This window comes from Peromyscus leucopus, chromosome 5 (genome assembly GCF_004664715.2).
Source record: "Peromyscus leucopus breed LL Stock chromosome 5, UCI_PerLeu_2.1, whole genome shotgun sequence".
Taxonomy (NCBI): domain Eukaryota; kingdom Metazoa; phylum Chordata; class Mammalia; order Rodentia; family Cricetidae; genus Peromyscus; species Peromyscus leucopus.
The window spans coordinates 16,579,346-16,604,190 of record NC_051067.1 but is presented as its reverse complement, the minus strand read 5'-3'; the positions used below and the strand labels follow the sequence as shown (position 1 = coordinate 16,604,190).

The following is a 24,845-nucleotide window of genomic DNA, read 5'->3' as shown; positions in this document are numbered from 1 at the left end:
AAGTGGCATGTTTGTTTATAGTACTGATTTCCTATCTCCCCTGCCAGCTTTATAAGGCATAATTAATGATTCACAATGTGATATTTTAAGACAATATGCATACACACAAAATGAGTAAATCAAGATCATTAATGCCATCATTACCTCTCATGCTTATTTCTGTTTTCCTGGTAAGAATCATTTAAAATCTGTGCTCAGCAATTGCCAAGCACACAATGCCATTATTATTATTAACTGGAGTCACTGTGTTGCCCTATTGTTCTCCAGAACTTAGTCATCCTGTCTGCCTGGAATTGTGCACTTGACCAACATCTCCTCATCCCTTCTTCTCCCTGTCTAGTGATCACTTAACTCCCACAGCTAGCCTCCATGATATGAATCAGGACAGTGAGGTGAGGTCAGCTTAAATTTCAGGGCTTGGGGAAGACCTTGCCAAGATCAAGAGTACTCCATCCCACAGTTCCCAGAAATGTATCAACTGTACTTTCAGAAATCACCAAGGGTGAGGAGTGAGGATTTACTCAGCCAGACCCCCAAATACATGTGTTTAACATTAGCTATATGGATGGCGATGATGTTTCTTACTTTGGGTTTTTCTGTAGGGATAGAGGAGGCTGAAGACAGGCTAATGGACTCCATCGACGGGCTCCAGTGTCTGACCATGACTGCTGAAAATCCAACTTCCGGAGACCTGACTCCTGTCCCCATTGTCACCTGCAAGCTCTGCCTGTGTGAACAGCCTCTGGACAAGGTGACCATGCTCCAGGAATGCCAGTGCATCTACTGTACATCGGTAAGTTTTTCTTAATGTTTGCGCCGTGGGGAAGTCCATGAGAAGTTAGGGGAAAAATTATAAAAGCCACAGGGTCCATTTCTGTGGCATATTGAGTTTGCTACAGTCTGACCCTGCTCTGGAAAGCAAACACACGTTCGGTTCACTTTGCAAATACCATCAGGAATAGTGAACAGATTAGTGGTTTTTATTTAGTAGATAATGGGTATAATGAATTGTTACTTATTTATTTGGGTTTTACGTTATGTGGTGGTGGAGGCAGAGCTTAAGTATGGCACCAAGGTCTAGTGCAAGCTGGGGAAGTGCTCTTATCATGACCCTTGAGCTTTTGAGACAAGGTGTGCCTACATGTACATATGTAGCTCCAGCTTGCGTTTAATTTGCTGTGTAGCCCAGGCTGGACTTGAACTCATGATCTTCCTGCTCAGCCTCTGGCATTCTGGGATTATAGGTGTTCTGAAGATTCTAGTTCAGGAACAAAACAAAACGTTCAGCATGTTCTAGTTAACCATTACCTCTAATCTCACTGGGTGTTCTGAATGATGAAAAAAATCAGATAGTAATGAATTTTCCTTCAGGTTTTCTATTTTCCTACTTCAAAAATGTGCTGAATAATTCTTCCTCTGCATTAGTAAACAGCAACAATTGTGACATGGATGTCCAGGGATGAACTTGCCTCTTTGAGTGATGTCTGTTATCAATGCCTGTCACCTATGTTACTGGTTTCCTTGAAGGTTTCTTGGTCAATGTATCAAGGTGGGAGCCAGAAGGAAGGGATTCCACAGGACTGAAAGATGGCAAAGAATGGTACCATTTATTCATCCAACAGGCACCTGTCAGGCAGCACTGGTGTCCTGGTGACTATTCTCAGGCACCAGAAATTCTCAGTTATCCAGAAAAGATCTCTGCTCTTAGGAGCTTATAATCTGGAGGTTCTTAACCTATGGGTCATGACCTCTCGTGGGGCCAAATGACCCTTTCACAGGGGTCACATATCAGATATCCTGCATATCAGATATTTACATTACGATTCATAAAAGTAGAAAAATTACAGTTATGAAGTAGCAGCAAAAATAATGCTATGGTTGGTTGTGTGAGCCCATTTTCAGGTTCCTAGTGGCTTTACTCAGCAGGTCTGCATAGAGAGGATGATTAGCTCACGGGCCTGAGTGCAGGTGTCTGAGATGGTTGGCACTTGGCTGTGCTGGGGGGAGGTCTTTTGTTCCACCCCTTGGAGTTTCTATAAATACCTTAGAACAGAGACAGTCGGGGCTCACTGGAATAGGTTCCAGGCCCTCTCAAGGCTATCCTGTATTTTCTATCTGTTGATCTCTTTGTTCTAAATCCTTCTATCTAATACTTCCTGCTACTTTCTGGGAAACTGTGGGGTTGGTGGGTAAAGACCCCACAGAGTTCGGGGTCACCACAAAATGAACTGTATTAAAGGGTGGCAGCTTTTGGAAGCTGGAGAACTGCTTGTATAATCCACCAGAGGGTTGCAAACTGAGCACCAAGCATAGGAAACAGGAGCCTGGGAACAGGGCTCGGGAGAAAGCAGAGTCTAGTAAGGGGAGGGGGGTCAGAGGTACAGGTCTAGGGAAGACACTGAGTTTTAGGGGGTTAGGAGTCACACTGATGTTATTCCTTTATCTTGCCAGTGTGTGATGCTTTAAGGAAAGAGAGGAAGAGGTCTCTTCATCTCAGGGCGATCATTTTCCTTTGGGTTTGCTTGGATTCTGAACCCATCTGTTGGAGACAATGGCTTCTCTATCTGTCTTGCATGCTTTTGACTCTTCCCACTCCTTGAAACACGTGAATCAGAGGCAACATTTAGTGAAAAGCACGATGGGAGTTTTCCTCTGAGTGTGCCTGGCATTTAAGGGCAGGATATGAGGTTGAGTTTTGCTGTGAGAGTTCATAGTGCAGAATTCAAGCTTGTGTGTCAATGCTGGGAAAAGAATAGTGAGCCAAAGGCTGCATTTCATCTTTACAAGAAGCTAATGTTGACACATTGTTGTTTCAATAGATTTTAGTTTCTAATTAAAAACAGTACCACTGTTTCTCATTTCTTCAGTGATTTGGGAGTTGGAGTCTGAACAATTACATTATTCTGTCAACTAGATTCATACTTCCCTATTGTTACAGAGGGCTCAGAAGCAGAAAGTCACATGGCTTGATATTTTAGGTACCCTCCATTTTCTGGAACTTTTTGTGTCTATAAGCATTAACTTTCACTGGCCTCTTGACACCTCGTTACCTATGGTGATCTAAAGCCGTAAGCTGAGCACGTGCGACTGCATTAGTGTCTGTAAATTGGCAATGAGAGTCAGACTCGCCTGAAGTACTACTTGAACATTTTTTTACTGTTAGAGATTTATTTCTTCGTTTTATCCAAAACATGATAAAATAAAAAAAGTGTGCCTAGGGGCCGGAGAGATGGCTCAGTGGTTAAAGGAACTTGCTGCTTTTGGCAAAGGACTTGAGTTCAGTCCCCAGCCTTTGCCACTTTTATTTTTAGTTTATGTGTATGAGTATTTTTTCCTTTGTGTATGTCTGTGGGCCACATGTGCACCCAGTGCCCAAGGCTGTCAGAAGAGGGCATCAAATTCCCTGGAACTGGAGTTACAGACAGTTTTGAACTGCCATGTGGGTGGTGGGACTTGAACCAGGGTCCTCTGGGAGAGCAGCCAGTGCTCTTAACCACTAAGCCATCTCTCCAGCCCCTGACACACTCTGCTTTCGACCACCTAATGTATGTTCTGGCTCTAAGTAACATCAGAGAAAGGAGGGCGATGCGCAGCACTGCAGTAATACAGCATCCCTCTGGATGCTCTGCTTGTGGAGGCGCTCTCTTCTGCTGAACTCCATGTTTGGCTTCAAATGGAGAAGGGGAGTTGAGGATACAGATGTGGGCACAGTCCTCACTCACATGGATGAAGGCTTTAGGTGCACAATGGAGTTATGGAGTCACAGATGTGGATACATTGGGATTATAGTGACAGAAACTTAGTAATTATTTCTGGTGCTCTAAAGGCTAAATGTCTCAGGAAGGTTGTAAATTAGTAAGAGGTGGAATGCAGAGAGTTTTTCTCCTTTTTTCTTTTCTTTGTTTTCATTCGTCAATATAAATAATGAAAACACGAAAATTCAAGCTTCACTTCTGTCTTAGTTAGGATTTCCATTGCTGTGAAGAGACACCGTGACCACAGTAATGATTATAAAGGAAAGCATTTAATTAGAGCTGGCTTACAATTACAGAGGTTTAGTCCATTATCATTATGGCAGGAAGCATGGCGGCATGCAGGCAGACATGGTGCTGGAGAAGGAACTGAGAGTTCTATATCCAGATCCTCAGGCAGCAGGAATAAGAAGAGAGACTCTGAGCTTGGCTTGAGCTTCTGAGACCTCAAAGCCCACCCCTGGGGACTCATTTCCTCTAACAAGGCCACACCTTGTAATAGTGCCACTCCCTCCGAGTCTTTGGGGTCATTTTCATTCAAACTACCACACCTTCTCTGGATCTTTTTTTTTTCCTTTTTTGAGGCAGGGCCTTGCTGTACAGTTGTGGCTAGCCTAGCACTTGGTGTATAGCCCAGGCTGCTCTCGAACAATCTTCCTGCCTCAGCCTCTCAAGGACTAAGAGTTCAGCCTTAGCCATCACACCTGACTCATTTATAGCTACTGCAACTTGTTCATTCAGATAATTCCGGACAGTTTCAGTCAAGGGAAAAGAATCCCAAAAGTCGGTTTTCAAAGCGGTGGAAAGCATGAGTTTGCTCTCTTGCGGGTCTGGTTTGCTTTGGACACTGTTTCTGCCAGCCATGAATGGAGGATAATGGGAGCACAGTTGTTGCTTGTTTTTATAACCTAGATAATTTCACCTGGAAAGAGTTGGTCTGTTGGGCATGGCCTATTTACCTTCCAGATTAAAGACAGGATGTGTTGAGTGGAAAGAAAATGGAGTCCAACCGTGTTCCTGCCTTTTTCCATTACCTTTTATTGGCTCTGGGTAGTTAGAATTCTTTTACTGTTCATTTCTTGCAGCCAAATGGATTTTCCAGTGTTTAAAAAGTGAGAAGAAGAGGTTTTCAATCAAGCCCTTCTTTCTTTCAGGGCCTGTTGGGTGACCTTTAAGAAAGCCCCCAGATGCTCTGGGCGACACTTAAGTTGGGGAAGAACTGCCTACGTGTGTGTTCATATGTGCGCACACGGATGGTAACTGAAACAAAGCTGAGAACCTGCAGTTTTTCTCTCCTGGGTTCTCACTGATACCTTTATGACATTGTCCTGCCCCACCCCCCTCCTTTCTTGTGATACAGCACAGCTGTGGGGAAGAGCCCAGACACACAGACAGGAGGAGCCAGACTCAGTCAGGCTTTGCCCTCCAGTGGTGTAAGATTTGAGGCAAGGTCACGCCATTTGATTTCTGCTTCTGAGCAGGAGGAGTTGATAATGCCTGTCTTGGTAGAAGTTCGTCAAAGGAGAATCCTAGTAAGGAGGCTAGCTCCCTTCCACCTCTGGAGTAGGCTAGCATCACTATTGCACCTTTCCTGCAGTCCTGTCTTTTCAAACTGTCCCAGAGCAAGGAATGCTGATAAATAAGTGTTTGACTATCTTCATCCTCCTCATCAGCCATTTGCCAAAAAGGTGGATACATAGACACACAGACAGACGCAGACAGACAGACAGACAGACAGACAGACACACACACACACACACACACACATACACACACACACACACACACACTGTGGCTTACAACTACACTTTTAAACCTAGATTCCAAAAGCAGATTAGGAGTCACCAACAAAACAAAACAAAAAACCAACTTTTTTCGAACAATATAAAATATCAGTAAGGTATCTTAATGAGGAAAAATGAAAACAAATCTTAGTCTCGTGTTTCTATGCAAAGACACTGGAGACTAGTTTTTCCCTATTCATCCCTCCTAACTGCAACTTAATTTGTAAATAAAGGTCATCTTAAAGATTTAAGAAAAAAAAAAAAAAAAAAAAAAAAAAAAGGCTGGGCGTTGGTGGCGCACGCCTTTATTCCCAGCACTCGAGAGGCAGAGCCAGGCAGATCATTGTGAGTTCAAGGCCAGCCTGGTCTACAGAGCGAGATCCAGGACAGGCACCAAAACTACACAGAGAAACCCTGTCTCAGAAAAGCAAACAACAAAAAACAAACAAACAAACAACAACAACAAAAAAGATTTAAGAAAAAAATTTTAAACCTTTTAAAAAAAAGAATTGATCAATCAGGCTAGGAAATAAGTGCCCAATAGATACTTTCCTCATATCAAACAAGCTAATATTTCACTACAGTGTTACAGTGTAACTATACTGAATATATACAATACACAGATGTTCGAAAAGCAAACACTAGGTTCAGAAAAGATTAAAAAAAAAAAAAAACCATGATATTCACATTGATTAGGTAACCCTAAAAATGGTTGTAAGGTTGAAGTGGTAACTTTAAAGCTGCATTAATAACCACACCTTTGGCAGATGCATGTGATTCGGACGGAATCTTCTCGAGCTGTCATTGTTAGTCTGCAGGGTTTTGGTTGTTTGTTATTTTGGTTTGGTTTTTGGTGGAGAAAGGGCACAGCCATGTGAAGTAAATTTTACCTAGAACTCACGGGAACTGCAGGAAATCAGGAAGTCTCTTATTTCAGGATGACCTCACAGAGCCCTTTTTTCAGTTTGTCTCCCTCATGTGACCTGCAGCTTTTCCCTGAAGCTTTGAAACTGTCCCCCATCCCGATTCCCCTATCTTTGATTGATCTTGGATGGACAGATGCATCCCATCACTCTATTATTCTGTAGATTCTGAGTCGAGGCTACATGAGGTTGCAAGGTTGGATTTATGTTTTTTCCCTGACTTGGCTTTTGAGCTTTCCATCATCCATCAAATGAATTTAACTTCGTCTTGTAAAATGACCTCAGCGCACTCTGTTTCTATCTGTTTTAATGGTTGTGTGATGGCTTGTTTTGTGGCCACCAGTTAAATCACTGGCTTGAAATGCCCGTGATGTTTTGATGTTGTTTTCCTACTGACAGCTGAGCTCTGGCCAGGTCAGGTAGCAGCTGAGGGACAAGAGTGAACACGAAGAGCAGGAGAACTAGGTTAGAGATGCTGAAGAAGGCACTGCTGGCTTCCTGGACCCGTGATCTCATCCCGGCCCAGTGCTCACAACTCACTTGTTCAAGGCAAGTAGTAAATAATGTGTCAGGAGAGGAAGAGAAACGACCGAAAACCATATTCCCAGGGGCCCAATGACTGCCATAGCTTTGCTGTCCTAGAATTGGAAGGCACCTTAGGTTGCCGGGTCCCCCGTCCCAAGGAAGAAGTCCTTTTTCTGGAAGCCTGTGTGGTTTGTCACTTAAGAGAATGGGCCTCAAGTCTTGCCTGGATTTAATTCAACACGTATTTACTCTATCAGGAATAATTCTGACATGGTTAGACTATAACAGGAAACAATTGTATGAATGCCTGCTTTTCAAAAAGCCCAAGTTTTAGTGCATGGTAAAAAATGCTGTGTAAGTATCGAAGTCAGGTAATAGGTGAACTCTAAAAGTGCAGAAGAGGACAAGAGAGCAGGGGAGTGCTGTGGGGGCAGGGGTTCCACATCATCCTAGGTGAAGTCTCACTGGTAGGGTAGTATTGGAAACCTGAAAGAAATGAGGTGCAAGCCATCAAAATACCTAGAGGAGGGAAGCCATAGAGAGAGCTTAGGCTGAGAGTGTGCTCGGTGGATTCTGATGCAGAAGGAGGCTAATGTGGACATCAAACATTTATGCATGTTCATGTAAGTATATGTTCAGGCACGTGTGTGTGTGTGTGTGTGTGTGTGTGTGTGTGTGTGTGTGTGTGTGTGGTGGGGGTAGTCCCAGTGAGAGGACAGAAAAAGATCACTGTCCAGTGTCTCAAACAGAAGGAGGGAGAAGGAAGAGAGAGACAGAGGCAGGCAGACAGAAACAGAAAGGGTGCTTCTGAAGAAAGGGGCGATGTACCTTGCCTAGCCTCCTGACTGCTGTCTAGTTGTCTGTTTCTTGACGGCCCCTATGAGCAAGCTGCTAGGGACTGAGATGCTTCTGTTATTATGCCTGTCTTACCTATGAGGCATAAAGACTTGAACAACTGTGAGCTGAGACACACCCTTCCTCCCTTGCCTAGTCACTGTTAGGTATTTTGCCACAGCCTTGTGACACATACTAAGCACAGAGTGCAAACAGAATAATCCAAGCCAGAAATGGCAGTGGCTTAGAAGAGCTGCTTATGTCTCAGAGCTGTAGACGTCTCCATTCTTCTTTGTGATCATATAGGAACAGTAATAAGTCACCTCAGAGGATCATAGCAAATGGTGGAGTAGATAACACAGACAGAGCGCTTATGACAGACCTGGACGACAGCTAGCAGTGTGCTTCTACTGGCTTTAGCTCTATCTGACTGGAAAACTTCCAAGACTGGGTGGGATGCATTGTAACACAAATTGCTAAATGTTCTTATTAACAAAAAACCCCCCCAGAGTCAGATTTTGAAGTAAAAGCTGAAAGATCAGAGAGGCAGAGCAGCAAGCCACTAGTTCTTACCCCTACGAAATCCCCCGCCCAAAGAGAGCTACTTCCTGTACATTCACACCTTATATACCTTTCTGTGCCCTGCCATCTTACTTCGTCTCTCTGCCCAGCTACATCACTTCCTCCAGACCTCTATGGTTAACTAGTGCTGGGATTAAAGGTGTGTGCCATCCACCTGGCTCTGTTCCCAGTGTGGCATTGAATTCACCTGGATGAATCTCTGCCTCCCAAATGCTAGGATTAAAGGCGTGTGGCCTCTATGTCTAATATAGTGGCTGGCTTTTTTCCTTTGATCTCCAGGCAAGCTTCATTTGTTAGAGCACAAATAAAATATCACCACAATCCATACACTGGTTATTCAGCTAAACTAATCTGAACCATTTCACTTATATTGACTGAAATCTGTTTTCTGAATAAAATCGATCTCTAAGTGCTGATTCTACACGCTAAAACAAAACTGCTTGAAATCTATTTGCCTGTTAGTGGTTGAACGTGACTCCTGCTCACTGGCTTTGTGTTATTTGAATGAAGATAGTTTGTGCCCTGGATTAAATCACTGCTTGAATCCCAGCTCAGTGTCATTCCCTGGGAGCAAGCAGTGGGGGGGTCCTCCAGGATCAGTTTCTGACAATGACTAGGGGAGGTGGGTGGCGAGCTCTGCTCATAATCCCATCAGTACCTCTATGACTTCATATTTCCACATCCTTAAATGGTGAGTTTGATTTCTTACTGTGTAGCAATTCATAAGATTTTTTTTCCTCACAATTTCTTTTCTCTTTTCCTCTCTTCTCTATTTTCCTTTAAAACAAATACCCCCCCCCCAAAAAAAAGAAAAACAACCCAGAGTCTCATCAGGTAACCTAGAATGGCCTCAAACTTGTGATCCTCCCTTCTCAGCTTCCTAAATGCTGGACTTAAAGGAGTGTGCCATGACACTAGGCTTAATTTTCTTAAATTTCTTTAAACTGAGACTCTTACCTAGCCAGATCAGTCTATGGGAGAGAGCAGTTTGCTGAGGCCGCTACCCGATTAAGCTTTCTGGGTACAGCTCTGGGAGACATTTGCCTTCTGCCTTTAGATCCCACGATTATAGGTGAGGGAAGGAAGCAAACCCCTCTTCAGGTCAGGGCTCCATCTCCCACATCCCAGGGAGTGGCTCCAGACCAACACAATATTGCCTTTTTGGTTTAATCGGCACTAGGTATGTGCTGCATCCTGGATGGCTTGGTCCTAGAAACCTGTCCAGGGTGGGGAGGGATTGAACAAAGACAAACACCCGGGCACATGTACAGAAAAGCTGGGGTCAGGTGGGCTGTGCTCACTCTGATGGAGTACATACTACTACGCAACAACTGAGAACTTCCGTGTGTTTGTTGTGTACAGCGTAAGAGGGCCAGTTCTCTAGTCTCGTTGGCAGTCTCTGTAGGGGAGCAGTCCCAGGCTGCCATCATCCCGATGGAGGGAGCAGTGATGGCTGGTTTCACACACACTGTCAGCATCCACACGCAGACCAGCAGAAGGCACTGCCAGTTCCCTGAGCCTGACCCAGGGAAGGCTTTGCCATTCCCATGGGTCTGTGACATTGGGGTCCTTGACACAGCTGTGCCTGCGTCAATAGTACACACTCACTCAGGATTTCATCTGCACCTTGCACGTGCATTCAGGGCTTCCTCCACTCCTCACAAGTGTGGAAGGCTGTTTCAATTCTAAAGCCCCTTTCTGAATGTCAGGACTCACTCAATCCCTGGCTTCAGATGTACTGTGCTTCGGGGTTCTCTCACTTGCCATCCTCTTCATGAATAGCATTTTGGGGAAGGTCACCCCATAAATCTTCTATGTCCTAGATCCCCTCCTGTGCTTCCCCCCTTCTCTCCTTTCTCTCCATGTGTATATATATGCATGCTTTACATGTATGTGGGTACGTGTGTAAGTGTGCATGCGTGTGTGCCTTTCTCAATCACCCTCCACTTTAGTTTTCGAGGCAAGTTTTCTTGCTGAACTGAGATCTCACCAACAGCTAGTTTGTCCTGGGGCTCTTTAGTCTCTGTTTCCTGAGTGCTGAGATTACAGGCAGCCACCTCACCTACCTGATTTTCACATGGCTTTTGGAGATCCAAACTCAGGTCCTGACACTTGAGCAGCAAGCAGTTTGTCCATCGAAACATCTCCCTTGCCTGTCAGACCCTGTTTCTAGGCAACCCAGTTGAAGGCAGAGTCTTGAAATTCTTCTTCTCAGAGAGAGCCCCTAAGATCCGTAATCTGGACCTATGTTTTCTATTCTTCCTTTTAAATGAGCAGCTCACACTCTTAACATAACCTTCTCCCCTTCTGTTGTCTAGATTAATAACACCTAATAACTTAGGAGTTCTTTATTGCTTTTTTAGTATAGCCACACAGTTTTATAGAAACTGAAGAATGCACATTGTTCCTGTGGGTGAAACTCTTGGAAGGGACTCATCTTCTTGGTACATGTAATTAACAAAGAGTGTTCATCCCCCTCACCTCAGCCCTTTTGAAACAAGTATCACGTCTACAACATCTTGACTTGATCAGAGGCTGAACTAGAACTTCAGGTTTCTCTCTGAGAACACCGGGGTCAGGAGGTTGTGCTATGATGCGGATCAAAGTTTTATTTCTTTTTTCACAAGGCAGTTACAGACAGGTCAGGTAGGTTGGTGAATATAAATGACTACTCAGTAGATTGTTCTTTTATTTTCAAAGCATACTTTTAAAGTACTTTTAAAAAATTTTTTCATGCAATATATTTTGATCCTATTCTTTATCCTCCCCCAAGTCCTCCCAGGTCCCCCCTACCTCCCTCCCCACTCAGCTTGCAAGTTCTCCAAAGCATAGTTTTGCTCATGCTAACTCTTCACATCACATATCCGAGTGTGGTAGTAGTCCAAACATGAAAACCACAGTCAGAGGCTTCTGCAGAACTCCTCACCAAGCCACAGAAGTTAATTTATTAATCGCTTTGAAATTGTGCCCCTTTCTGGTTCTCCTAAGCCTCTTCTCACCTTAGTCCAGATTCTACCCATCCGCTGCTGTCGCCACAATGCAGTGCTAATTAGAGTGCAAAGAGCAGGTGTTAGGGGTCACCAATGCTGCTTTGGGGAGCAGACTTTCAGATGAAGAGGCAGAGTGTAGGCGCATGTGGAGGCCCCGCCAAACCACAAGGAAGAGGACAACTAAAGTTTCTTGAGGGGCGGAGACTGAATAGTAATGGAGGAGACCGCTTGATGATGGTGTTGGTGGAATCCTGCATGTCCCAAGAAGGAGGTTCAGCCTTGTATGAGGGCACAGTATGAGGGAAGAGTAGGCTGCAAACAAACTAAAGTGAAAGATCATTCTGGAATGTCTGATTGGCAGCGGGCCTGTGCCTGGGCATGAGCCTAGGAGAGACAGGCAGGAACTCGATAGTGGTCGTGTGGACAGTTCCAAGGGAAAGACAGAGCTGCTGGGGGCTTCATTTGTGAGAAGGATGCTGAGGATAGGTTTGGAATAGGGTGGAAGATTGGCTGCAAAGTGAGCATTCTTAGAGGGAGACAGTGAAGGGCAGCAGGCTGGGAGGAGGGCTCCTGGAGCCACAGGCCTCTCAACTTAGTGGTATGACAGATGCCAGCTTTGGGGTCTGGAGTATATAGTTGTTTACATGTCCCCGGTTTCTCCTCTTTGTTATCCACTAGGCCAGTGATGGCAGGTTTCTTAAAGTGTTGGCTCTTCTTACCAAGTCGCCAACATAATAGCGCCTGTGTCCCTGTTTGAGTTGGGTCCTTTGTGCTGCCAAGCGGGTTCCTGTATTCACGTCACATATGTGTCTATGCAGATCGCCTGCTCCTACCTCTTCATAGGAGTCGAGTGTCACCTCCGTGGTTGTCTACTGGAGCACCCCACCTCCCTTCCTTTCTTATCCCACCAGCTCGACTCCCAGTGGTGTTTCTGGATCACCTGGTCCAGAAACTCCAGTCCTTACTCAACCCATCACATCCTTATTGTGACCCCAGTCTGGCATTTAAGAATATCCCATTGTCAAGATCATGATGCTGATATACGACAGTGGCTTGCTCCCTGAAGCAATGGTATTTTTGCATCTGTGCATCCATGTTCTGAGGCCTACTCAGCCATTTCCAGCAAACCCTTCACCTCCTTGCCAATTTCTGAAAGTATTTGAGGCAGGCAGGTCCTCTGTATTGTCGCCAGCCTCCAGGTAATTCCAGCTACTCCTGCGGAATCTGTAGTGATTTAGGGACAGGGCGTGCAGAGATTGGCTCCCCTGCTGGTCTCATTTGTGCGGCCAGGAAGCTAGCAGGCATGGGAGGGCCCTGACAGCAGAGCCCACAGCAGAGGCTGCCTGGTGAATGCTCGCCTTCCTTCACTGCCAACTCAGAATGGCTGTCAGTGCCAGGGACTCCAGATCAATGCAAAGCTTTCAGTACACGTGGGAGACTGGAGAACTAACTAGAAATAATACACAACCTCAGTTACTCCCGTCCCTTCCTCCTGCCCAATTTTCCTCACTCTCTCTTTACACTGAAGAGGCTAACTTTTAATTATAGTCGTGAGATGCTGGCATTAAAATGAAGTTAAACAGAAACTTAAAAAACTGTTTAGTATATTAGTAATTCCTCTGTATTTCTTCTAGGATTTTCTCTAGCATATATATTTATATACACAGATATAGGTATATTGTCTGTACATACCAATTAGCTTGAGTTTTATACGTATAATTTATGTGGACATTTCCATATAAGACTATAGAGTCCTACCTACAACAAAGTGTTGCATAGTGTCCTATGGTATGGCTGTGTCACATTGAAGAAAAAAAAAAGACCCAGGGCCAGTGAGGTGGCTCGTCAGGTAAATGTACTTTCCTCACAAGCCAGATGACCCGAGTTTGATCCCCGACCCCACTTACAAGTGGAAAGAGATGATTGACTCCTGAAAAATGTCGTCTGACCTCCACATGTGTGCTGTGGCATGAACATGCCCACACTTACGCACACATCATATATATGTATATATGTAGGTATGTGTATATATATGTGTATATATATATAGTAATTTGCTTAGCTAGGCCCCTCCTATAATAATAGATTTTGGGGTTGTAAGTTTATGCTTTTGCAGATGGAAATTCTTGAACTTATAAATATAGAAAATTCTAGGAGATTGAAAGTTATGTACATTTTGAGTCAAGGCTGGATAACCTTCCCAACATAGTGATATCCCATGTTGTGACACTCTGGGACTTTTCAAACTTCTCACCCTCTCTAGACCATGTGTGAGAAGAGCATATCTGTTCCATCCACACTGCCTCCTCAAGAAGAAGTCAGGTGTAGCAAAATAAACTTACCTCTTGAGTCTAGCCTTTAAACAGTCTACAGTGTCCTGTGCCAGAATAGTCTTGTCTGATTTATCCAGTGTTATCGCGTCTTTAAAAGTGGACTATAATCTAAAACAGCGATACAAGGGAGCCTGTAAGAATGAAAGGACATACAGTCACAGTGCGTCTACAGCAGCGGAAGGTGCTTTGTCCTGGTCAGTGACAAGATGTGACCAAATGGGAAAGGATGTTTGGACAAGTTAGGTAAACTGAAGCCAAAACGACCACGGGGGAACAAGAAAACCTAGAATCCAGTTTTTTAGCATTTCAGCCAAAAATAAAGGATTGGCTGTGTACACCCACATGGTGGATTCCAGATATGCAACCACTCTCTTCCAAAATCAGCACCTCGTTTCCATGGGAATGAATAGCTGTGTGTTAACTGAAGTGCCCAGTCCAGGTCTTTTGGATTTGATCTTCTGGAAAGCATGAGGGTTACTTCCCACATGAATTTACGATGTTGATTCGGTCTCTCTGACCTTCAGCTTATTCATCTGTAAAGTGGAATCAAGGAAAGAGAAAAAGCAGAGATGTTTGATATCTGCTGTGTGTATGTACTGTACATGGTTGCTAGTTTTGTTTAGTTTTTCATTTCCACCCAGCAGTCTACAGATAAGGAAACCAATGCAATTAGGTAACTTGCTTTAGTCCTTTTTTTTGTTTTTGTTTTTGTATCTTTTAAAAATTTTATTGTATGAATGCTTTGCCTTGCATGTATGTCTGTTTACCAAGTGTGTGTCTGGTCCCTGCGGAGGTCAGAAGAGGGCATCTGATTTCCTGGAACAGGAGTTACAGATAGCTGTGAGCTACTGTGTGGGTGGGTGCTGGGAATTGAACCCAGGTCCTCTGCAAGAGCAGCCAGTGCTCTTAACCTTTGAGCTTTTCTCTCCAACCCCTTAGATCTATAGTCTGAATTCCTGGATTGTTGTTTGGATGAAGCAAGAACCAGTTCTATAAAAGTAGAAAATAATATGGTTTTATTCCTTACCAGCTCTCTAGAGTTTCATCGTTAGATAATGGGTAGAGGCCCACATGAAGTTTTTATTGGCCTACCTGTGGTTCCTGAGAGTGAACCTGTAATCTCGGCACAGTGATGGCCATGGGATTGAGTTGTCAACAGTGTGACTTCAGGCAAGCTCCTTGAGGACAGCAAGTCTGAGAGGCGAAGAGGTCTGGTTTGCTTGTCTGGAGAGCTCCCGGCCGCTGGGCACGTTAGCAGGTGTTGGGAAAACTCAAAGCAGAAGCCCAGGCCTCTCAGCCTTAGACCGTCTCTCCCACTCCCTCCACTCACGGAGTTTAGGAGCACTGCTTGCTGGTGCTCCAGGAACAGCTCAGTTTCCAGGTAACTCCTGTTGGCTGTGTGGATTGTAGATGATTGCACAGAACAGAGGCCATTAATTACCACAACTGGAAAAAGTACTTTATGACTGCAGTTCCTGGTCTTCCTGGCTGCTGTGTTAGTGACAGGCTGTTTTATATGGTCCGTGCCTAATCTTTAGTAGTTTTCTTATGTTTTATTATATTGGTAATATTATTTCTTAATTACATTTCTATTTATTTATTTTGTGGGGAGCAGCCCATGCCGTGGTACACATGCAGAGGTCAGAGGTCAACTTGTGTGATCAGTTCTTTTCTTCCATCATGTGGGTCATCAGTCTTAGTGGCACTTGGTTGCTGTGGGATGTGAATATGTGTGGCTCCCATTGGCTAATAAATAAAGCTGCATTGGCCTGTGGCAGGGCAAGATGGAGCCAGGTGGGAAAATCCAAGAGAGAGTAAGGGGAGATGCCAAACCGCCTTCCAAAGAAAGGTAAAGCCATGGAACACGTGGTGATGCATAGATTAATAGTTATGGGTTGAGTTAAGTTGTAAGAGCTAGCTAGTAAGAAGCCTGAGCCATTGGCTGTATAATTTGCAATTAATATTGAGCCTCTGAATGATTATTTTATAAGCAGCAGAGGGACCATGGGGTCGGGTGGGACCAGAGAAACTTATGGCTACACTTGGTGTACTTACTGGGCTATGTTGGTGGCACTTGATAATCATCAGGAAGAAAAAAAATAGTTTTCTTTAAAGTTCTTAATTTAACTTAATTTTTATTAGTGTGTGTGTGTGTGTGTGTGTGTGTGTGTGTGTGTGTGTGACATGTATATGGGTGCTTGCCAAGACAAGAAGAGGATGTCTAATCTTCCAGAGCTAGAGTACAGGCAGTTTTGAACCATCCAGTATGAATGAACTTGGGTCCTCTGGAAGAGCAGCAAGTGCTCTTAACCATTGAGCCATCTTTCCAGCCCTCAAAGTGCTGTTTTAAAGTTGTAGAGATTCTAGTATTTTCTCATCCTTTTGTTCTAACAACTGAGAAATCAGGTAATATAGTAGGAAAACATAGAAGGACAGAGTCCCATTTAGATGTTGGTTTAGACCTCAAATTGTGTAATTATTAGTCATGAGAATTGAGGCCAGATTACTCATGTGGTTCACGTGAAATGGGATAATACTAGTTTCGGTGTTTCTGTGACAGAGCAGTGAGGTTTTTCCAAATGTATATTGTGCTTGTCAACTTCCCATCACTATACTGAATGCCTGAGACACTCAACCTGAGCAGGGTGGGCTTACAGCTGGTTCTGGTGCTTTTGGCCTGAGGTTAGGTCAGCACATTGTGGCAGAGGTGCTTGAGAGAGGAAACCAGTCACCTCATTGTCAGGGGGGCAACAAACCAAAGAGGAGGAGAACAGGGCCCAGGGTCCCCTTTGAAGTCACTCAACCTTGTAATTATGCTAAGAAGAATCCTAAGAACACTGGTGAGGGTGGAGCTGTGAGACTTAGTCCAGCCTTAAAGACCGGTCCTTGCAAGCCTGTGACACTGAGGATTCAATTCGATGTGAATTTTGAAGGGGACACACTCCTTCAAACCACAGCAGCCTTCTACCTCATTACACATCTCTTTCCATTGCCCTCACTATTCTTCATGGTTGCTACATGAACACTCATGCTGAATTCTCTAGTAGAAGGTGTGCTCACTGTGTTTGCGCAGATGAGGTTGAATGGTTGCATCCTATTTAAATAATCTTCCAAATCCCACATCCTGACGGGAGATTTTCTGACCCTTTATTATTTTGCGTTTCGTTTCCCTTCCTACAACTGAGACTGTATTCACATCTGAGAGGTTGAGAGGGGCTGTGTAAGAGTTCAGGTTGGGCCTCTCACAGGAGGAGGAAGGAGGAGGAGGCAGATGAACGCAGTGGCATTGGCCATGCGGAATGGGGGCATGCGTGTCTCCCTGCCCATACCAGGTCTGTGCTGGAGCCCCGGTGCCAGCTGAGTACTGCAGCTCAGAGGATGATGATTCTCTGGAGGGAATGGAAGGATGTAAACTCGGCGAGTCTTTTTGTTTTCTTTCTCCTTGAGCCACGGGTGGCTTTTCTGGGTGTACTGTGTCAGAGGTAGAGGCTGGGCCAGGTGGATCTCTTTTGGGATCCAGTAGGATTTGGTAAGAAAGGAAGCCCAGATAGGCCAAAAGGAAAAGCCTCCAAGGTCCCTAGGAAAGTTCTGGCGTTCCTTCTGTTGGAAGCAGACCTCTCTGTCATGAGCCCTCGTTCACTGCTCTGGGGGAATGTTCTTCCGGTTTCCAGATCTCACTACTTTGTTGTGAGGCCTGGACAAGACTGCAGTGTTTTCATCGAATTTCTCCTGACAGTTATTCCTGTCACCAAATGTCTTAATTTAGGTGCTTGATCACTTGAGATAAAGATAGAAGTCTTTGATTGCACTCTGTTGGTGGGACTTGAGGCACTTCTAATTGGGGCCCCGATTTAATCTCGCATATTGAATGACTGTTCTCAGACTTAGGGTGCGGACCTTTTGTACCCTTTCCAGAAAGAGTAGCCAGAACCGTTTTAAAGTGCTTAAAGGTAAATGAAAGGTATTTAAATGTTGTATGTATCATTTCCTTCACTCCTTTGCCTGGAGCTAGCTACAGCCTATTTTCATTGTGGGTATTGATGGAGAGGACTCATCTCTTGGAGGTTCATTTCAGTCAATGTTACTAAGGGATAACAGCAGAAATGGAAGACATAAGTGTATCTCCCAGAGTAGTACTGGGGTAAGGGTGGATGCTATGGATCACAATCTCAGACCTGGCTGCATGCCACGACCTCAGATACCAGTTTAGCAAGGTGGCAGAAGATAAGAACAGTGTACAAAAGTCAACAGTATTTCTCTGTTCTATCAAGAAATAATATAGTGTGGTTGTGGAGAAACAATTCCATTTGTAATAATTTTAAAAGGAATAAAATACTGAGGAATAGATTTAATGAAAATATGTAAAAATGTATCCTCTGAAAAATACACATTATTGGTAAGGGAGACTAAATAAATGGAAAGACACTTGATTAGAGCTCTCGATGCTGGTCATGTGGCCATGTGTTACAATTGAAAAAACTAAAACTGTCCAAATAATCTTGAAAAAGGACAGCAAAGTCAGAGAACTCACCTCTTGATTACAGAACTCACTACAAAGCTGCAATAATCAAAGCAAGGTCAGTTAGACATGGTGGCGCACGCCTTTAATCCCAGCACACAGGAGGCAGAGGCAGGTGGAGCTCTTTGAGTTTCAGGCCAGCCTGGTCTACAAAGCAAGTTCCAGGACAGGCCAGTCAGGGCTACTATACAGAGAAACCCTGTCTGGACAAACCAAACCAACCAACCAAACAACCAACCGACCAACCAACCAACCAACCAACCAAAGAAACAAAGCGGACTGTTACTCTCATGAGAAGAGAATTCAGAGTTCAGTGGATGTGGAAGTCATACAGTGATGTGTGTATTGTAGTGACATCATGTTTTTCTAGGATCCTTCAGAAATCAAGATCAAGTTCTTCTAGCTGGGCCAATAGATGAGGAAACACACCATGTAAGAGACCCATAGAGGTAGGGAATTGCTCTTAGCTGAGAAGACCTTTCTGACAAGCTAGAGATGGAAGCTCTGGGTAAAACAAGCAATATAGTAAAGAACATATGGAAACAGAAATCTATCATCCAACAATTGGTCTATCAATCATCTACATATCCCCTATCTACCTATCATTCATCTATGATCTATCTGTCCATCTATCATCTACTTATCATCTATAGTTCATTAATCACCTATCAATACTCTATCATCTGTCAGTTATCTACCTATCATCTATCAATTATCTGTCATCCATCCAGCTAACTATCACCTACCTATCTATAACTGTATTGTCTATACCCATAGTTTGTTATTAGATGGGTACATTGCAAGCTTTTTGCGTGTCTCTGTGGCAGATGAGAACACCTTATGAAGAATGCCATGTCCTTTGGCATAGTGTGAACAACAACCTTGATAAAAACCCTTCCTTGAAAAATTCCATTGACATAAGTCATAGACTGACTTGGAAGGAACAATACGAATCACCTGGCTCACCATGTGTTTGGTGGTGGCATGCTTGACTACATCTCATCGGAATCCTTGTGGGCTATGGAGTGAGTGAGATGAGGAGTCTCCGGTTTTATTTATGACCCTTACCGCCTTCAAGTATTTGTCTATGCTCCATCAAGCCATTTAAGTGAAACGTAACTACACAAAAGGACCAATTCTTCCCTTCATTAGTCATCTGGGCTTTTGAAATGTTTTTGAAACATTCCCTTAGACCTTGTCAGCTGTTCAGAAAACTGCAAGATCTGTACATCGCTCAAGTTTAACGGCATGCGATTGTGAAGTGTAACAATCGGTGGTGGTTTTGTGTGTTTCTCTTTATGTGTAAGCTAGGTGCCAGATTTTTCTTCTCCCGAGTTGTTAATTGTTTATCTGTGTTTGGCTTGTATGGTTCTTGTTAAATGTTTTTGATTCTTTCGCGCTTCTTTAGCCAGCCGAAGCGATGAGGAGAGAGTTTGAGATGGTGTTTTTCAATGAAAGCTAATGGAAAACATGAACACGAGGCACGTGAGAAATGTAGTAAGGAGCAGCGACGGGGACTAACTGTTCTTCCTCTGCTTGTGGGTGAAGTGCATGCCCACACTAATGGTGTGTCATGAGCCTTAGCTCCCAGCTGCTTAACATCCTACACTAAGACATCTGCATCGCAAACACGTGTCTCTTAGAATGAAGGAAGGTGGATGCGCTCAATGCCTGTAGTCTGTGCACACAACTCCAATCTCTCTCCTAAAATCAGAGTACATCATAGTTTTTGTAGACATGGGAATGTTTGTGGGGGAAAGCTTCTAAGTTCATTAGTTGATATATTAAGGTTTGCAAGACACTTACGGACTTTGCCTTAGTAAATGGAACATCTGCTATAAGCCAATGGGGAACCTTGATATTTCAACTGTATAAATTTGCAATGTAAGTTTAGATAATTATTTTTGCCTATAAAGACTCACATGATGTCTCTCTAGTTACTATATAACATTAAGCTTTCTCTAAGAGTCCTCAGGAGAAGCTTGTCTATGGGCTGGTGGAATGTTCTGGCTCACACACCTTTTCTGTCTGGGCAGCTTCTCTGCCCAGGTGGTTTAACTGGTTCCTTGCAGAGAGTCTGGAACGGAGATGTCAGAACTCCAAAGGGTGGATTAGTCTAAGATGAAGTAATTCAGAAAATTACAAAGGCCTCATTTTAGGTGTGTGTGTGTGTGTGTGTGTGTGTGTGTGTGTGTGTGTGTGTGTCTGTCTGTCTGTCTGTCTGTCTGTGTGTGTGCATGCATGAAACCCTGTAACTAAGCAGACATTAGCTTTCCTAGTTTAAAAGTGATGAGGACAGGCATCTGGGTCCTAGACAGCGTCATTTCCCACTGCCAGCGGGTGTATACTTCAGCTGCTGTGCTCTGAAGTTTATCACACAGGATCGCTTTGTTTTCCTCATATACGTTCTCCTTGAGCCTGGACAACATATATATTTAGAGCCTGTTTACCTCAGTTTCTGTGAGTGGCAGCTGGTAGGAGAGGGGGAAGTCAGTAATATTGGAACCATCTGGTTGGTGGGAGACAGGGAAGTCTCTAGAAGCAGAGTGGTAGGTAGCCCTTTGCAGAGTCCCTTGGGATGATACCCTTTGTGTGAGCCAGTGTATGGTTTATACAGTTCCTGTGGAGTTTTGCCTGCAGGAGATTGTTCCCATACTGCCTTGATGCTGTTTTCTCCCACAGACCACTGCCCCTGCCACTGAACTGTGTTCGCCACTGTAAATCTCAGGGCAAGGAACTGTCACCCATTTCTTGAACAAGAAAGTGAAAGTTAACATTTAGTATCTATAATGAGGCCATTCACAGGATAAGAGTGATGGGAGTGGATGTCTGTTCCCTGATACCTATTCTCTGTTTTATACCATGTCACAGGCATGTTCTCATGTCTTTTAACTACCATTTGAAAATTTTTTTTGTGGTTTTGTAAAATTTATTTGAATAGGCCATGATGGAGACTTAAGCTAGTTTCTGGGTTTTGCTGTGATAGAAGACCTTTACTCATCGTGGAAGGGGACTACTAACTCCCCAAGAGACACACATCTGGCTTGCATTGTTACCCATGCTTATTGATTCATCAGTCATTTCAATGAGAAGAATACGTGCTTCTGGATGAAATATAATGGTGATACTTGGGTTTCATCTTCGCATGAAGAAAATTAATTTTAAGAGGCCAGGAAAAGCCATAGATTTCACAACTCTGTGCTAAACATTCTGACCACAAATAACCACACTTATTTAGTGGTTTATACAATGAAGCATGGCAGTGCTTTGTTGTTGTTGTTGTTGTTTGTTTTGTGTTTTCGAGACAGGGTTTCTCTGTGTAACAGAGTCCTGGCTGTCTTGGAACTCACTTTGTATACCAGGCATGCCAGCAACGTAATACTTTGTTCTGAGTATTTTCAAGCTAGTCACACCTGCAAATGTGGAATTCCTCTTATGTCTGCCTTCTTTTTCCTGTGGGCATTTGTAGTGAGTTAGGGGGATAAGGAAGACAGTGGAGGTCTACATGGTATGGTCAATCCCTTTCCTACACTCTCTCCACCCATTGCCCAAGGTCCAGATGTAACAACCAATAAGTATCAAGTTTGTGGATGGTGTCCCCTGTCATCTCCCGTTGGGAGAATTTCTTCTTTCCAAGGTTGCCAGTGCCTCTTTTATTTTTCTAAACTAAAGGTCCTCAAGGAGGACCTGGTGGGCCATGCCTGTCACCACAGCAGTTTGGAAGGCTGAGTGGGCTATGTAGTGAAACCTTATGTCCCAAAAGAAAACAAAACAACAAAACAAAACACATCAACATCCTTCTCAACATGGCATTCAGTAAGGCTTCTGTCTTTGGAATGGACTGTTCTCCCAAGTTGTCTTTGCTGTCCCCAACCAGTGGGAAGCCACCTGACTTGTTCCTACATAGCAGTCCTTACTAGCATTTTGATTCCGTTTGGGTAGCTTAGTTCCAGGACCCCAGAGTGAGGTCTGTTCTACTTACAGGTAAACTTGCAAGAGAGGTCCCCTAGATTAAAAACAGAATTGGGGGTGCTAGAGAGATGGGGGAGTTGGTGAAGAGCACTTGTGCTTGCAGAGGATTGGGGTCAGTTCTGAGCACCCAGATGGTGGTTTATAACTATTCATAACTTCAGCTCCAGAGGATATCACGCCCCCTTCTGACCTCTGTGACACACATGGAACACACATATATGTGCAGGAAAAACACTCATACACATAAAATAACACATCCAAAAATTAACAAACAAACCAGAATTGGTAAACCAAATCAGGTTTCAAAAGAAAGGAAACACGGAGGCCTTTGCTGTGAATGTGAAAGCCTCTCTTCTTTTCCCAGTCCTGGAGGACAAACTGAGTGAGCGTGTGGGAGTCTGGCTTGAATAAACTCTTAAGATGACGTCACCTGTAATTAATTGCCTGGCTCTGCTTTCTTTCCAAAGTGATGGCTCTTCAGTACCCACACTTATGATAACTTATGTCTCCTGAGTACAGGAACCCCAGGACAGCCAATTTAGGAAGAGACAGTGGATGCTTTCTTATGTAATCTTTTCGCTACTGTAGTGGGCGTGATGTTTAAAATATCTGCTTTTTTCCCCCTTCTTATAGTGCCTGAAACAGTATATGATGCTGTCCATCCGAGAAGGATGTGGGTCTCCCATCACTTGTCCTGACATGGTGTGCCTAAACCACGGGACCCTGCAGGAAACCGAGGTATGGATGCCTGCCGCGTAGCCTTCCCTTCTTCACTGCTGAATTATTTCTTCGGATCCAGACTCTTAAGTGCTGCCTACTAGGGAGTTAGTGACAAAATACAGAGGTTAACTTTTTAGAGGAGTGTTTTATTTCCACACGGAGCTGGAATCTTTATACAAGCTGTGAGCATGGCTGTTTACCTCAGTTCTGTTTATGTATGCCCTCTCACGTGTTGTAGAAGCTCTTAAAACAGGCAAAGGTGCTAGAAATCAAAGTTACCAAGAGGGAGGCTTGGAGGATGTTTAACGAATGTTCTCATGAGCCTGAAAACTTTGAAGATAGACAGACCATAAGTGAGGGAGTTATATGGTATATAAATGATCACAGGTCTATACTAGTTTGTTTGTTTCATAATGTAGCCTTCTGTAGAGGTAGCCCGAGGTTGAAACATTTCCAAAGAGCAGGGAGAGAGGCAACCAGGTGCCTGAGGCATCAGCTAGGCCTTTCCTCTTGGAGCAAGTTTTCCTATCTCTCCACGTTGCAGTTTATCTCATCCTTTTGTTTGATCCCCACCCCCACCCCCACCCTCATTAGCTGGCCTGAAATCTGCCTCTGGATCTTCAGGCTTTGTTCACCTGAGTATAATGAACTCTTGTCTGAGAGAATGTATAATCCTCCAAAAGTGCTCCCAAGAAACTGATGAAATAAACTGTCCATTCCGTAAGCACCGGGCACCTGCTAAACACCAGGTACTCTTCCTGTTGCTTCTTTGGCCTGTGTACTAGCTAATCCTTCCCAGAAGCCTCCTGAAGTCTGGTGTTTCTTTAGATATGGAAACTGAAGTCCAGAGGCTGTAAGTGACTTACGTCAAGGGATCCATCTGGAAAGAACTAGAATTCTCATCCAGTTCTTGTGACCACCACAGTTGCATAGCATTAAGGGGAAACAAAGTAGGTAGACCAAATGTGTGGCAAAAGACTTGATAATTAGGGGCTCAGCAGTGTGTGGGTAGACATAAATATGTATATAGGTAGATGTCTGTGTGTATGTGTAGATTACATCTTTCTGAATACACTTTTTTAAAAAAAAACATACCCTTTGTTAGAGAAGCAGGGAGAAAGTGGTATAACTACTCCTACCCTGACTTAGTCTGTCCTGTGTGGAATTTATGAAGCACTGGTATAAGTGAGGTAGATTTTTTTCTTTTAAAGAAATACCTTTAAAGGAAGCATAAAAGGAGTACTTAATGATGTAGAATTGACTCCTTTTAAGAAAATAACAGAGTTCGAGGCCAGCCTGGGCTACCAAGTGAGCTCCAGGAAAGGCGCAAAGCTACACAGAGAAACCCTGTCTCAAAAAAACCAAAAAAAAAAAAAAAGAAAATAACAAAGCCAAAGTTTTGTTAAACGTATTGAAAATGTACATCCTGTCCCCAGGGACCACTGCTTACTTTTGCTTGAGTAATGGGGCTAGGAGACTAAAGTTTGAGAAAGTAGCTGCCCACAACCCTCCTCACCGTGTGTTATGTAACAGAATCATTCGCAGAAGGAGGCCCAAGTATCTGAGAGCATCGATTGTGGCGCTGTCCTTTCTGACTTGTTTCTCTGATGTCTTACTTAGTCCAAGGATAAATAGAGAGAGCACAAGGTGCAGGTACCACCCTGTGCAGAGACCAAGTGGAGGCCAAGGCGGCCCTGCACCATCCTGGAGGATCGTCTGACCCAGCAGAGGGGCCGTTAACACACAATGAGCCAGACAGTTATAAAAGTGAAATGCAAGAGATGTGGGGTAGGCTGTACAAGCTGGGTTTGGGTGAACTCTTATTTAATTCCTAGATGGAAAATCTATTAAACATAAGTGAACAGTTTGGTGAGGTTTCAAAACAAAGCTTATGAAATTAATCTAGACCCA

At 43.9% G+C, this 24,845-nt stretch overlaps 1 protein-coding gene across 2 annotated transcripts in view; it reads left to right on the top strand.

Annotated features, from left to right (window-relative positions):
• Positions 1 to 24,845, top strand: part of Rnf144b (ring finger protein 144B) — a 153,338-nt gene that overhangs the window by 97,500 nt on the left and 30,993 nt on the right. For both annotated transcript variants that reach the window (XM_028867673.2, XM_028867672.2), the window contains exons 2-3: positions 603 to 793; positions 22,848 to 22,952. In XM_028867673.2, the coding sequence (XP_028723506.1) occupies positions 629 to 793; positions 22,848 to 22,952 (270 nt within the window). In that variant the 5' untranslated portion in view covers positions 603 to 628. The remainder of the gene's footprint in view (positions 1 to 602; positions 794 to 22,847; positions 22,953 to 24,845) is intronic.